Genomic DNA, 16,450 nt, shown 5'->3' on the forward strand with positions numbered 1-16,450 from the left:
AACTACCGACTACGCCGCCTACGCCTTAAAACTTTATGCGCAACGCACCACCCCCGGGCATCGACGGGGGTTAAAAGGCCCAGTTCAAGAATTACCCCCCATCCCCCACCCCACCCCCCCCCCCTCTTTATTACCCGATCTTACCCCCCCCCCCCCACCTATTTACCCCCCCCCCCACCACCCACCCCCCACCAACCCACCCCCCCCCCCACACCCCCTCTTTTTTTTTACCAAACACCCCCCCCCCCCTCCACCATCCTTCTAAGAAACAAAAAAATAGCGAGTTGGCTCTCGTAGGAAAAGTCCGCAGGGCTGGCAGGCAGGCGTAGCTTCATGGCATATGCTGCTCCTGAGCTGCGCTCAGATCACTAGAAGGGGGACTTGTCCCTTAAGATACTGATCGCGTCTTTTTGGACAATCGAATAAAAATAACGTTACCCACTTATTTGAATCCCCCATCGCCCCCATTAAAGCCCCATAAAGTTCGGCTCATAAGTTGCTCCTTTGTACAATTCTTGGTACACATCCCCCCACAAAAACCTGGATTAGGGCACTAGTCCTCGAAGCATAACATGAGGATTAACTATCACCGTATTGCTGCGCCCCCTGTTGAAACATACACTCACCTCACACTGGCCAAGGTGAATTAGGCAAACAGCTGTCTATCTCTACCACAGGCTGCCGCCCGAATGGACCCTCAAACATAACTTGTCAAATTATTCACGTACACTTTTGGAAAGTCTTACCCTTGGATCTTTATTATTGCCCCTCTGGGCAACTACGATTACCCGACACAAACACAGCCACTACCCTGAAATGGCTGAAAGTCGCATTTCTACGAAGTCTAATTGCGAGTCTTAGTCTATTTACAACAGGGAAGAAACTTCCTTCTCGTAATGTCCAGTTTCTGCCCACCAGGTACATCCATTTGACCCAGTTAGATAACCCTCATATACACTCGGGCTCCCATTTCTTTGCAGCTAATGACCTTGTCGAATTGGTAGAAGAAGCACTAAAAACAACTCACCATCTAAAGTGGACGGAAAGACAGTGGACTTCAACGGACGCCATATCAATCTTGTTTTGAAATTCATATACATGGGCCGGCTAGACGGACACCCAACTTAAAAGGATTTACTATGGACCTGAACGGGAGGCTTTGAAAGGAGCGTCGGCCATCAAGAACCTCGCGACCAGCGGGCCACGGGTATCCCCGATGACAAACGGCTAAGAACGTTTGACAAAACAAACCCTCTGACAGGTTCTATCTTCCCCGTACCTAATACATTATCCCTGCCCAGCTTACCGTACATGCCCCATGAAGTCATAGACGGATTGCTTCTCCTACCGCGCCACGACAATGTGAGAACAGAAAGACCTATAAATACGCTTTGACCGTAGGTGATAATCGCACGCATATACAAAGGACCCGAACCCATAACCAGCAAGTATTCTGGGGAAGTCGCGAACCCTAGGTAGGATTTATAAGCGCGTTCTTGAAACTAGGTTCACTAATCCCTGCGCACAGTGGATGCCGGGGCACAGAGTATTCGTGCGCTCGGTTACTAAGACTTCTGAAAAGAACGCACACCAGACTTAGGACTAGCCGCAGCATCGAGTACCACAGGTGTTCAGAGCATTGTTGAACAGAGTTCACTAAAGACCCTGCCAGCGCTCTTGTTACCATATTGGAAGAGCTGAATAGATCCGTCCAACCAACAGGGAATGGACTCAGACAAGGCTCCCCATTTCGTCGTCGGCTTTTGAACAACGAGGCGGCCCAGGGGCCTACTGTAATGAAACCCCAGGGCTTCCACTAAAAAAGAAACACGTGGGAACAGCAAGTCCTACGGTCCGAAGTTCGATTGTGGACCCCCGCGTGCCCTCGCGACTGAAGGGAAAAAAAGCTCCCCCCGCGACATAGTGTCAGATATCCTCTATCATCCCGGGAACTCTAAGGCGCAGTAAGAGAGCCACGGATCCCTAACTGGTCTCCTGAACCGCTTGAGATATTCGAAGTCACGCAACGGAAAGGGCAACCCGTGTTGTATTACCTAAATGGCCCCAAGGTCGCGGTATTTCGTCAAGGACGAGCGCTCATGGGGGGATGGTTCCCAAGACTCACAGTAGTTCGCTGCTCCGGCGCGCCCGATTGCAACTCTAAAGCAGCTTAACAAAGATCCCATTACGGTTACCTCTGCATCACACAGCGTTTAGATTCATTTATGCGACTCCCGACGGAGAACTGCTGATAGCGTCATTGGTCAACCTCCAATGTAGAGGTCATGTTACACTTTGCGGTCAGTCGGGCGCCTTCTCTCTTTATAGAGTCGTCCCACTCATAGGTCGAATTTGACCCAACCCCGCATAAGCGGGGATCCGTACTCTTTTTTCTCTTCTTCGTCGTCGTAGCACGGCCTTGTACGAAGGAGTTTTCTTCCTGGCGATATTCTCTTGGCTACGTCCTCTCTGGCGTCTTATCGTAGCGCAATCTGCGGTACCCACGCTCTTTTTAAGCTGTTTGGCATACTCCCACACGACTACCGGCGGTGTAGTAAGGTTTGCTCCAACACAGCCGCTGGTCTATGATCCATAAGGTTTCTTTTAGGTTAATCGCCTTGCGCGCTGTGGACTGTCATGCATAGCCCAAGCGCCAGTCTGAGTGTTAGGTTATTTTTCCACCTTTTCTATGGGCACCGGAGGCCTGCGTGCGTGCGTTACTTGCGTGGGGGGCTGCAGTTGGGTGTCGTTTACCAAAGAGGTACCGCAGACTCTCTTTTTGCAATGCGGGTATCTGGGGCTGTAGCAACTGCGACGAAATGACTAGGAAACGGGACGTCCTGGTGTATTTCGAACAGGTCTTTCTGTAGCGGGCCTTGCTGCGCGCTTGCTTCTTGTAGCACCAGCTCCCTTTGATGCAATGTGTAAAGGGAATCCTCTGTCTTTACGTCTTTTGCGCTCTGGGGATGTGCTTACGTAGTTCGTTTTTGTTCCGCGTCGGCTAATCCCGCCCTTACAAGTCCGGCCTTTACTTTACGGAAAACGTTAGGGGGGGGGGGTCTTTGCTGCGTTAGTCCGGTTTTGATTTCTTCACATTGGTCTGGGTCCGTTCCTTTTACCATCGTGGGGGCGATTTCTCTCCGGCTATTGGAGGGAAGTTGGCTGGATCCCCAGCAATTATCACCTGGCAATTGTCCCTTTTGTAGGAATTCTACGAACTCCTTCATGTCTTGTCCAAGTGAACGGTGTGCAAATGTCTCCCACAGTTTTACCGGAGTATGGTCTTTACTGCCCCGTACCCCACGCCACTTTGGCCATGCGCAGGAAAGAAGGGCTGGTGGTGATGTTTGCGCTTCGAACATCTCCTTATCCCGTTCCACCGATGCTAGGGTTAACAACCTTTATCTTTGGAAAGAGGTGCCAAAAGACCCTGGTTGGTCTTACCACTGACCGACCCGTTCCGAAGGTAAGCAGAATCGTGGTTGAGGAAATGGGGTCCGTACTACGGTATGGCTCTTCCTGGGGTGGGTGACGTGGCGCCTTGGGTTGTTCCCACCAGTATATCCACACGTTCGCAGCCAGGCTTATTTCGTCTTCGTCTGTGGTAGCTGCGTCCAGTGTGACCACTTTCCGTAACGTCGTCTGCAGGGGTGTGAGACCCCTGGGCATCTTTTCTACACTCGGGTGGGCTTGTAACGTACAAGAGGATCCGTGCGCACGTTGGGGAGTCCTCTTGTCGAGCCTAGCAGCATCGCAGAATGGTTATGTTGCTCAGTGAGTTCTAAGCACTCCGGCGCGTAATGGATAGGTGTGCCGGTACACTGGTGATCTTGGTAGTAACCACAGTGCATTCCACTTATGTTGGCGTTTGGACCTTCTACGAAGTAGTCCAACCCTTCCACAGGATAGACCATCGATCCAGCATCAGGTGCGCGCTTTGACGAGGGAAGCTTAACGTCTCCTTCGTCCGTTCTTAACGCGTCGCTGGCATTGGTGGTGTTTCGCCTTCGTTTGGCGCCCTGGTGAACTTTCCTAGGTGGTGACGACCCGCGGCGGTGGGGTTTAGGGCGCACAAGGTAACCAGTGTAAGATGAGGATACACAAGTATAGGCTTCGGGGTGCGGGGGTGCCGGTCATAATTTATGGCTTCAGATGAACTTAAAACAAGCGGCACGAAAAAACCATTCTGGGTCTCCTGTTAAATGTTTCCCATACCCCCGCCGTGTAAATTATGGGGTTGTAGGCCCTTTTGCGTATGACAGTTCCATATGTTAGAGCTTAATGACAAACCCCGTAGCTGGAGCGTCATAGGCTGCCGTCTACGGACGACACGAAAGAACTGTGATTGTCTGGATGTTCCGTAGCGGTCATAGAGTGAGCCTACTCCTACAATCCCCCAAGTCCTTAAACTTGGGGGTACCATGTTTCATGTCTAAGGAGACGTATTCGTTTGGCGTCATACTCCATGTCTTTCCACAGACCTCCCTGACGCGTGTTCTACGCAGGCTTTAGCTATGGTCGGCGAATTCCTTAGGCGTGACTTCCATCCGTTCCTCTTCTTTGCGCTAGAAGTCCAAACTACGAGAGCTAAGACCTCGTCTGAGAAGTCTTCCCCTAAGTTTCACAGAGGCACTTTGAATGCGTTGGTGTTCAATTCGGGGCGGTAAAAGAGTACCATCCTGCGTCATAAACTGACTTCCTTCCGAATCCATCAACCAAACGGAGTTTTCGTGGACTAATTCTACCAACGGAGAAGCTTTATAGACCTTATTCCTTCTTTTTTGGGGAACCTAAGTTCTCGCCAAGCGTGTCCATTGTGTTGGTAAATGATTATGGGGGCACCTCTTACCTCCGTATTTGGGCGTACCTGGGTAAATGACCCGTCAGTGATATCTTTTAAGTGTTGCGGCGTTCTAAGGCAGTCGCTAACTTCTTGATGTTGTCTATGGTGGCTCCGGCCTTATGTGTGTCTTTTTCCCATTTCCTGATGGCTTCTCTTCTCTTTAAAGTTAACTTACTACCACGGGTGGAGTCCTCAAAGAACTCTCTTACTAACTTCGCAACGCAGTTACCTGGATGTCGCATTGGTTTGAGCTTCTTAACGTCGGGCTTCTTAATCTCGTACGCACCGTAAATGACCACAGTAACTGGGTAAGCGACCTCGTAAAACATCATGTCAATGCCTACTAACGCTCCCGGGCGCGTATTTTCACTTAAGACAAACAGGTTTTGCTTACCTGACGCCCGAATAGGATTACGGGCCCTTTTCGATTATCCACTCGCCGTCTAAATACTTTATAAACGTCAACTCCAAACGGTAGTTACCTTCGGGCATCATGTCGATAATTTTTTCTAGCTCTTTCTTCGTTCATCGTCTCATCTGTATCTCCCTCCATAAATGTTGTGAAGGCAAAGTCGGCGTCCAGGCGATCCAACACCTGAGTTCTTAGCTTACGCACAGTTTTGTTTCGTATGCTCTTGATGGCGTCCATCTATATCTAAGGAATATCTTAACCTCCGTTTGCGGTACCCAAATACAGCAGCAGTAAGGACTTTTCGCGATGCCACCCGATCGCGCAAGACCCCCTGTAGGGCCTCGTCACTGCGGGTTATACCCGTGTCATTTTTGGGGGTGTGCCGGCGATTCGCGTGTCCCCCTTACTGCTGCTCACCAAATCAAAAAGTTCTCTAATTATGCAGCTAGCTAATGGTCATCATTTTCTAGGTTTATAAATAGGACATGACAAAAAAAAAATCAATGACATTCAAGTGAAAAAAAAAAAACATAAATAAATAAATAAATAAATAAATAAATAAATATATATATATATAAGTAAGTAAGTAAATAAATAAATAATAGGACATGACAGGGAAATAAGGGAAATCAATTAAAGGCTACAGTACCATCAATGAAGGCCATCAGTTGAGCAAGCAAAATGTACAAAGTTGGCATATTACCTGGAAGCACCTTTACTCTTATCAGCTGAAGCAAGCTTCTTGACTCGGTTTCCTTGCTCATACAACCGCAATATGTCCTCTGCATTCTCAACTACCAGCTCAGCCAAACCTTCTACATAACTACAGGTACAGTACAACAAAAAATACTTCTTTATAAATGTGGTTACTTTTTATGTACGCCCCTCCGGAGTGGGCTGCGCGTGGGGTTGGGAAGAGTCCCTCATCCCAGAGAGCCGCTGTGCAGGCTAGTATGATAGAAGATGACAAAGTGTGGATCTATATACAGTACCTACAGTATCTGACAGTGAAACAGCAAATTGTTTGTTTGATTGCTTGTGTTTATTTGTTTGGTTGTTTGTTTGTTTATTTATTTTTGTAATTTTATTAACATTTTTATGCTACATGTATAATAATGATATATATAGTTTACACTCGTTTAACAATAATTGGATAGACAAGTAGAAAAAAAAAATTATTATTTTAATAATAATTGTTTGTTTATACTTACATGCCAAGTTGAGGGTGTTGTCGAACTCTCAGTTCATAACCACTTGGGTTTAATAGGTCATTGATCGATTCTTGATAGATCTGGTAATTGAAAAGTCATAATAAGCCTAAGCTGAAAATCACAAAAATTGCTGGGAACACAATGACCAACATTTCATTTATATTACATTTTTCTTTGAAATGATTAAATGAGGCCCTAAATTAGGTCTTGTCAAGAAGCTCATACAGCAAGAACATTTTAGTCTCAGTGGGGATGTTTTTTTTTTGCAAGAAAGGAAAACAATTATTTATAAAGGCTAAAATAAAACCTCAATGGTAGTTGCACTCATTCAAATATTTACAGTGAAAATATTTTAAAAAACAATTCTTTTGAAAACCAACTGAAGGTAGTCACTTAGGGGAGACGATCGCTCACGAAAGTTGTCGCTCAAAAAGAGTCAACTGTATTCGCGGTACTGTATTCGCATACAGCACTCACTGATGCATGATGGCACAGAAATAATGGTGAAACATGTTCAAAAATTCAAGAGTGTTCTCTAAAGCTAGTACAAAAGAAAAATGATTGGAACCAGTTTTCACCTCGGAGACCTGTGTGGTAACTTCCCTGCATCAGAAACCCCCAAAAAATCTAGTGCATCCCCTGTTGATTTGTATTATAAAGTTAACAGAACAATAAATATTTCGGGTACCAACCTCATAGTAGGAAACTGTAACAAAGAATTGTTTATTTGGAGGTGCTTCATCAATTTGCTTGAATAATTCTTGGTTGAACTGAAAAATACCACGACAACATAAAATGTAAGCTTAAAACAAACCTGTACATTGCATACTGTACACAGTTAAAGAATGATTACTATTCCCTGGCCTAAACTGATACAACAACTTTACAGGTGTACATACAATTTAATTCTGTCAATAATCTACAGTCCTGAAAAAGTGTCAGAGTGTTCATGACAGTGAAATAAAAATTCTCAGATACTAGAAAATAATAAACTTACCAAAGGAATAATTCCTGGTTCTTCTTCAGATCCTCTCATGGTAAATGTTTTACCTGTATTTGTCTAAGTCATAAAGTAGTATAGCATTAACTAGATAAATAACACCTTAGAATCAAAGTCATTACAGTATGGACTTGTTTGCCATGCCAAGTGGGGTTGTCTCGTAAGACAAGCTGTCAGGCACTGTCATACCTTCTCTGTGATACTAAAAATGATACATTGTGGTCTAGCTAAGAGTACAAATATCTTTTGATTATGATGCCGCACATGGTATTATTTGTACCACAACGCATCCTGTTCATTGAACGTGGCTGAGGCACTAAGTGAGACTTTCTGTGTGATACCAAACATGGTGCATTGTGGTCTATCTTGGGTGCATAGGCATCATATTATGAATCCAATCCTCTACATTAATGAACAACCTTAATCAACAAGTCTTTAACTAACCTGACCATAGCACAAGAGAGTGACATTGTATCCAGTAAGTGCTTTGTTGAGAAGAGGTGCACCAAGATCATGGTAAAGCTGCTCCTGTGTTATCAGTAAATGTTGATTAATTAATAGTTTATTTTGTTAATAATATCACACAATCTAATGATCTAAAGATAAGTAGAAAGTCAGAAAATACCATGTTACATCATAATATGTTGTGACTGTGATGTGACACAATCTTTTAGGGACTGAGAGGGAGGGGCTGGAGGGAGGGGCTAGAGGGAGGGGCTGGAGGGAGGGGCTTAGGGTGCCATTATTCCATTCCCTATGTAACTCAATAATAAAGACTTTGCATAATCATGTGCCAGCAACCATAATACAGGTTGGGCTGCCTGTGGTTAGCTGGCAGAACAATAAAATCCCTTTGCTCTCAGGAATTGAATTCTTTCTTATGAAAGATGATTGTATTGCAATCTAACATGGCTGCCTTCACATGATAGTGCAATTTAAACCTCTATTTCCAATAAATTTCAAGTCTCAGCACCCTCCTCTTAGTCTTTAACCCATATAATTATTCAATCTGAGCCTCCCCAGATTGCACAGAAGCTGCTTTACAGAGATATTATGCTGAACATGTGGATTGGGACTTAACATTGTGGTAGGTTAATGCATGGGTAGCTAGTAGATTACCATAAACCAAGTAAATTGTGAGAGAAAGCAAAGGTACATTTACAAGTGTGGGAACAATATTCTAAGAATTTGTTTATTAACCTGTCATTAGTTAATTTTGTCTCAATCAGCATGTACAGTATAAAGCAATATATGAAAACAGTGGCAAACTTACAGTCTTAGCCTCCCAGAAGTAACTGTGGTCAAATGTGAATGAGTGCTCCTGTACAAGAGTTAATAAAATTATAATCTTATTTTACTATCAATCAATCCAGCTGAGTGGTGAGCGTGGCACGCAAAGCATTAAGTGGACAAAATGACCGGCCCTAAGCATTTTTTGAGCTTGAAAAAATGAAGCAAACTTGGTAAGTAAAGTTATTATTTTTATTTTTCCATATTTCTGCTTCTCGTAAGTGCGTACGTTTACTGTACATATTATGTTTTAGTCAAAGAATAACAGAAAAATATGCAAAAGTTGGGTTACAGTAGCCAAGGAATGAAGGCTGGAAGCAAAATAGGTGAACAATATGTGATTGGCTGAAACAGAATTCACTACTCAGATGGATAAAGTAGGCTTATATATTTTTTCTCTTTTTTCCTCTCTTTTTTCTTAAAAGAAAGCTACATGCCTGTAGCAATAATACTGTAAATGATGATATTTAATTGCTGACATGACAACATCATTATCAAGTCCAAAAAATGTGTCCTTATTTTGAATGTCAATTAATGCCTGGCATTAACGTTATTCTCTTACCTTGGTAGCTGATCCAGGCTGTGGATTGTGAACAATAATTTTCTCCCCACTCATCTTCACCACTCTAGTAGAGGCCTTAGCTTTTTCATTTTCTAGTTTAAAATAATTGTAAATTAATAGGCATGCCGTTTCTTTCAAAACTAGAGTGCCCTAAAATAGGTAAATATGACCCTGCATCCAACTAAGTAAATGGCACTCTGTACAGCACGGTGCAGTCACAGCCATTTCGACATGGAAAAGGTCTCTTTTGTTTGCTATTGAAAGTAAATATAAAGAATATTTTTCGGTTTTTAATTCTTTATCTTTTTCCCCCTCAAAAAATATAGTATTTTGCAATTCTAACAAGAGACACAAAATATTGTCTTGCAAATACAATATTACAATCTTCATTAAAACAAAAAGGATTGCTTGATTGGACCGATGTACGGCCGAGAAAAAAGTTGCATGGTCCAAATTTTCTCTAAAACATCAAAATTCAAAATAATCCAACGTCATCAATAATATATCATTTCCTCCTCCAAATTTGACGAACATAATAATAAGATAGACACTTTCTTTCTATTTGTATCATTAGGTCTTGGACTACGTGTCAGCAGAATTTTCTAAGAATGATAGCTAACGTTTAATCCTTCGAAGCTCACATCTCCATGATATGATTGCAGCCAGAAGCAGCCATACTTCCCTCTCTTAAATTGGTTTAGAATTTTGGACTTATTTTTATTGGTATCCCTAGTTATGTACGTATCTTGTTGCTGAAGGAAACTTGGACGTTAAAGTCTAAATAAAACCCTTAATGAGAGTGAACTCACAAATAAACGTAAATTTGAAGGAAGCTTTTAGTTGACTTACCAGTAAACGGTCTACAGCGAACTGCAACCTTCACGTTTGTGCCCTCAGAACCCTTCATTTCAAAGAAACTCCAGTTAGCTTGGAATCAAAACTCTATCAGTTATAATCAAGCAAAACTATGGGTTACCATTTTGTAGTATTATTGAGGTGATTTAGGAATTTGCATGGAGGATTTGTCTTCTCTTCTTCACCATTGTATTCTTGTTCCTTGGCAAAGAAGAACACGTGACGTCAATATCAAAACATAGCAACAACCGACTGGCACCTAGTCCAAGTTGTTGGGCTTCCTGTGCGCTTGAACAGGAAAAAAAAAAAACAAGACGCGAAGGAGGAAGGAAGAAGATAACTAAAACCCGAAACTAAAAATCACGAAACAGATTTTATTTTTTCATTTTCAAGGGACAGGGAGATTATATTTGTAGTATTTTTGGTGAAATGTACCGCCGTCCCTCTAGACGGAACTATTTTATTATTTACAGTGATGTCACAATCAAGCTACTTATGGCTGAGATTCCAGCTTAAATTTGACAAAATTCAAAATAAGTTTTACAGTTATACAATATTTGTACATTTACGATTTAGAATTTTCTTTTTACCCTTTCTATATTTTTCCATTCATTATTCCTAATCATTCAGGCCTTTTTTATTTGTGAAAAAGTTCGATACCAAAAATTCAAATATTGAAAATAACGTGACAAAAAGGATGTCATTTTGCTGAAACTATTTAACTAAAGCACTGTTTCTTTATCGATAAATCTGTCTTCTTGAATAATTGCCTGTTCTTTGTTCATATATGAGATAGAAGGTAACAACATCATAAAAATGAAAGTTTTTATTGAACTAATTAGCCTTCTGCAACAGTGAGGAGCTCTTCTGGACGACACTTGGATCAGTTAGGCAAATCTTGGCACCATTTCCAACTACCACAGTTCCTGAATTGTTGGTTATTTGAACATGTACTATGCTGTAGAAATTAGTTTTCCTTTTGTCGCAGAAAAGATTTTCTGAGACAGACCGTCTAACTTTTGGATTGTAGTTCTGTGACTGTGGTGTACTTTTGCCGGACGCTGTGTTTCGTTTTTTCAACTCTTGTTGGTCTAAATTCCCAAGCCCATTACTGCATGATTTCTCATCGATAATACTGTTAATAAGTATTTCATTCGCTTTTGGTTTTTCGTGCACATCATATTCTTCTGCCGTATAAGTGTTCTTGGTAAAGCTATTTTGAGAATGTACAGGGATTCCGTTGCCATCAGTAGAAATTAATATAATCCCACAGTTATTACTTACAAGAATATTATTGCCACTCTCCATGTTCGTCATGATCAGTAACAGCTGGAAGTTGTTATGTTTACCTTGCTCACGTTGATTTAGGGAAAGTTTTACGGATGCCTTTGGCTACTTTTTGATATGAATTTCGGCCTCTCTGACAACCTGGTTGCTATGATACAAGATAGGTCAGAGTGAAGTCTTATGGCTGTACCAAATGTTTTTGCTATAGTTAATGCATGCAGTCGATTATTAGCGCAGTTTCCAATCGATGGCAAGATTCATTCAGGTTAACAACGTAAAGATTGCCTTTAGGTGGTCGATAAGGATTTTTATTGTAAATTCTAAATATAGACGGGATTTTTTTGATTCTTGAGAACGTCACCACCATGGAAAAAGTTTGAGTCGACAATGGCACCACATCCTGTTATTACGTCGTCTTTTTTGGCAAGTGAATCCTAGACGAGTCGCAATACTCTACCATCCGCATGCATGAGTGTTTTTTGGCTATCGATATCTTGCAACGTTAGTTTGTGCATGGATTAGCTATTTAGAGGTTAATTATATAGAATGAAAATCTGAATTCAGAATTAAGATGATGTGGGAATGATTATAGCATTAAAAAACTGGCATGGTATCTAACGTGCGCTTCGATTGGTCGAAGCTCCCGTATGTTCACTTTCTTAAAACGCGTGTTTTAATTTTTTTCACTTATTTTATATTAATTTTTCAATAATAGATTTACCATATACTTCAATGGTTGTACTTTTAAAATCTAGTCCTCTCAGCGAACGAAAGATCGTATGTAGATAAGTACAAAGTTTTGAATAAAGTTCTTTCTCTTGCAACTAATGGCTAGTTTCCGCTCAGTATATTAGTTGAGAAGTGAAAGATGCACTTTTCACATACAAAAACACAGCAAAATCATGTTTTTATTGCTCGACTATCGACCTTGAAATATTACATAAAGTTTGGGTGTAGATGAGTTGTTCTAATCTGGGGTTATAAAGTATATAGTGGAAAAATCATTGCAAAGTGTCTACATCACTTAGTGGAATGAGAATTGAGTTCACGTGTCAGTGTTTGACGTAATTACAATTACAATTACGCGCGATCATAAAAAAAACCACTAATTTATTCGCATTAGTGAATACAAAAGGAGATGTCGAGGTTAGCTCTATCGTGAATATCCCCGAGGATCGAATTAGAATTATATTGAATCATAATAGATCATAATTAAACTATACACAGGATCTAATCAATCTAGTTATATGGCATATGAAAAATGCATGGGGAACCCTCGTTTTCGGTCCCCTAGCGATATGCATCATGATGGTGAGAATAAATAATAATAATAATAATAATATTTATTTATAAAGCGCAAATACAAATCTGTTCTAAGCGCTAGTAAACAAACGACAAAGACAACGACAAAATAAAATAATTTACAAAGAATATGCTAATTTGAAGAGATAAGTTTTAAGTTCAGTTTTGAATGAGGCAAGACTTGATGCATTTCGGAGAGATATTGGAAGTGAGTTCCAGAGTTCAGGAGCAGCCACAGAGAAGGAGCGATGACCATAAGATTTAAGATTATAAGAATGTGCTGATAGAAGAACTTGTGATGCAGAACGAAGATTACGGTTCGGTTTATACACTGAAATGAGTTCCCGGATATAGATAGGAGATTGGCCATGAAGAGCTTTAAAAGTAAGTAATAGGATTTTATATTTGATTCTAGATTCAATTTGTAGCCAATGCAGATTAACGAGGATAGGTGTAATGTGGTCATGTTTATGGGAAAGAGTGATTATTCTGGCAGCAGCATTCTGTACAGATTGTAGTTTATCTAAGAGTTTGTTTGGTAAGCCAAAGAGCAGAGAGTTACAGTTGTCGAGTTTGGAGGATATGAACGCGTGGACGAGAGTTTCAGTTGTTTTCAAAGAGATGTATTTTCTTATTTTAGCAATGTTTCTGAGATGATAAAAAGAAGACTTGCAAATATTATTCACATGACGAACCAAAGTAAGATGCGTATCAAATATGACACCAATGTTCCGAGCATGCATTGAGGGCATTATCACATCAGAACCAAATTGAAGAGAAGGAAGAGTTAACTGTGGGCTGTGCTTTGAAGAAAATAACAGGAATTCAGTTTTGCCTTTATTTAGTTTCAATTTATTTGTAGTCATCCAAGCATCAATATCAGATAGACAGTTTTCAATCAGATTCATGGAATCATTAAGGGACAAATCATCATTACAGGAGAAAGGAATATATAATTGAGTGTCATCAGCATAAAGGTGGAAAGACATTCTGTGTATTCGGAGGATATCAGCTACTGGAGAAGTATAAAGGAGATACAACAAAGGACCAAGTACAGAACCTTGAGGTACGCCACAATCAAGTTGAAGGGCTTCAGAAGAAAAATCATCAATGGAAACAAATTGAAAGCGATCAGTGAGGTAGGACTTAAACCATTGAAGAGCTATGCCAGAAATGCCAAATTTTGTATGGAGACGATCTAGAAGAATTTGATGATCAACTGTGTCAAATGCAGCAGATAGGTCCAAGAGTAGCATGGCAACACAAGAACGATTGTCAATGGAGTGGAGGATATCATTTTGTACTCGAAGAAGAGCAGTTTCACAGCTATGAAATGTTTTGTATGCAGACTGCAATGGTTCATGGAGATTGTTCAGAGACAGATAATCATTTAGCTGAAGGGAAACGACTTTTCCAATAATCTTGGAGATATTCTTTAAATTAGAGATAGGGCGATAATTTCCAAAAATTTCATGATCAAGAGATGGTTTTTTCAGTAACGGTTTTAAAACAGCAACTTTAAGAGAAGATGGAACAACACCAGTTTGAAGTGACAGGTTAACGATTTCACATATAGTAGGCAGTAATGCACCAAAATGTCCAAGTAGGAGACTTGCAGGAAAAGGATCAAGACTACAGGATTTAGATGACATCTTTTTCGCAATGGCTGATAATTCATCAATAGAGATAGGCGAAAATGAATCAATTTTACAATCCAGTTTAGGTGAATCCAGATAAGAGAAATCATTTGAAAGATGTGACGTAGGAACGAAGCCATTTCTGATGTTAACGATTTTGTTTTTAAAGAAGTAAACAAAATTGTTAGCTAGATCTGTGGATGAAGTTGAGGTTGGTAGTTTTTTCTCAGGTATACGGTGTAGCAATCGATCAATAGAACGGAATAGATCATTACTGTTAGAACCAGCATCAGTAATCAAATTAGAATAAAAATTCATTTTTGCATCAAAAATCAGTTTTTTAACAACATTACATTGATCAACATATAATTCACGGTCAACCTCTAATTTGGAACGTCGCCAACGTCTTTCTAGATTACGACGCTTTGTTTTATTAATTTGAATTTCGTCAGTATACCATGGAGCTCTTGGGCGAAGGGAGATGGATCGAGAACGTAAAGGAGCATGTTTATTTAAAATAGACGATAAAACAGAGTCATATTGAGTACACAAATCAGATAGTTGAGTAGCAGGACATTGATATAGTGCAGAGTTCATAATATCTTGTTGGAGACAATCAGCATCTATTGCACGAAGCTTGCGATAAGAAATGCTTTTTGATTGAAGTTAAATTCATTAGAAGACCCTGACTCATCACATTTGCCTCGTCACATATATAGTTAAACAGTTTTTTTCTGACTACCACATTTGCTTCATCACATATAGCTAAGCATTTTTTTGGTATTTTTCCTTCTTCCTTTTTCAACGGAGACGATCGACGTCATGGAAATACTTGTTACGTCCATAAACTGTGAAGTCATCATAATTTTGCTGAAAAAAAAAAGCGAAAGAGGAAAATATTTTTTTCTGGATTATGTGTTATGGGAGGACTGTCTCGGTAGGAGCTTCTGGATCTTTATTCTACTATTTGTGTTGGACTAATTACATGAGCTCTATCTATAATAATTTTATGACAGGTGTCAGTCTCTAATCAATGTGATAATATCGTTGAATCATGATTGGCTAAAAGAAATAATAAATTCCTGAGCGTGATATCGTAATAACGAGTAATACGAGTGAAAATCTTGGAATTAAACATAGCTTAAACTTAAGTTAATATATGAATATATTGTGAATGTATGGAAAAGACAACGAGGAATATTTCTATCTTAAGAATCAAAAGAATAGTGCTTAAATAACTAAGCAAAGGGGTAAAAAGTATGTAGGGCGTAACCAGAGGTATAAATGCTAATGTGAGGGGTTAAGAGGCTTACTTGTGAATTCAATGCATAGCATTATCTATACTTGTGCGTGATGGCAGCCTTGCTGAAATCTTATATCGATATTTTTATATAGCTAATTGATCGTTCTTTATCTTGTTTTGATACGATAAGCAATAGTAATTAGAAAACTGATGTCCAGCTTAATCTGTAAAAACATTAATTTTCTCTCCCCTAACATATGCTTTTGGATTAGCGTGTAAGTTTAAAAATCCATCTTTACTTTACTTTACTTTAATGGTTTTACACCGCAAAGAAAAAAGAAAAAGAAAAGAAAAGAAAAAGAATAAAAAAAAGAAAAAGAAAAAGAAAAAGAAAAAGAAAAAGAAAAAGAAAAAGAAAAAGAAAAAGAAAAAGAAAAAGAAAAAGAAAAAGAAAAGCTATAGGGAGATTGGATAAACTGTTAGAAATAAAAAATGATCCGTAAAATTTGATGCGGGTGAAAAAATAAATAAAATCTTATTTCCAAAAGGTGGTATTTGGACTTTAGTCCAAATTAAAAAGAAAAATCGATTCCAAGGTGCCATACCCCCGAGACATCCGCAGAGCTGAGGCGTCGTATGGACTTCGGACCTGACGGCGATTAAATCCTTCTGCCCTTGGGTGCACGAATTACGCAAGAAAATGTTCTAGCCGAAGCATCAGGGGAGAGACCAGCCGGCCCCCAGACCATATCGGCTAATCCCTTGCGTCTCTGCCACGCACGGAATCGGTTAAGAAAATGATCTTTAA

At 40.3% G+C, this 16,450-nt stretch overlaps 1 protein-coding gene across 1 annotated transcript; it reads right to left on the reverse strand.

The window, feature by feature from the left end:
• Positions 1 to 2,322: 2,322 nt before the first annotated feature.
• On the reverse strand, positions 2,323 to 10,366 carry LOC148905811 (kinesin-II 85 kDa subunit-like). Its single transcript, XM_089038871.1, has 11 exons — positions 10,295 to 10,366; positions 10,168 to 10,219; positions 9,319 to 9,410; positions 8,740 to 8,787; positions 7,911 to 7,994; positions 7,464 to 7,526; positions 7,159 to 7,236; positions 6,467 to 6,546; positions 5,959 to 6,078; positions 3,702 to 4,032; positions 2,323 to 2,583 (listed from the first exon to the last, which is right to left on the reverse strand). The coding sequence occupies exons 1-11, from the start codon at positions 10,295 to 10,297 to the stop codon at positions 2,323 to 2,325; spliced, it is 1,212 nt and encodes a 403-aa protein (XP_088894997.1). The 5' UTR covers positions 10,298 to 10,366.
• Between the last annotated feature and the right edge of the window lie 6,084 nt (positions 10,367 to 16,450).

This window comes from Actinia tenebrosa, unplaced genomic scaffold (genome assembly GCF_029948245.1).
Source record: "Actinia tenebrosa isolate PJP-AT-01 unplaced genomic scaffold, QUT_ActTen_1.0 PGA_scaffold6__47_contigs__length_16458017, whole genome shotgun sequence".
NCBI lineage: Eukaryota > Metazoa > Cnidaria > Anthozoa > Actiniaria > Actiniidae > Actinia > Actinia tenebrosa.

Excerpts from the sequence above, each read along its gene's own strand:
- LOC148905811 (XM_089038871.1), bottom strand. Across the intron at positions 9,411-10,167 it reads TCGCTGTAGACCGTTTACTG|AAAATGAAAAAGCTAAGGCC; the intron begins GTAAGTCAACTA and ends ATTTTAAACTAG. Across the intron at positions 8,788-9,318 it reads AGCCTGGATCAGCTACCAAG|GAGCACTCATTCACATTTGA; the intron begins GTAAGAGAATAA and ends ACTCTTGTACAG.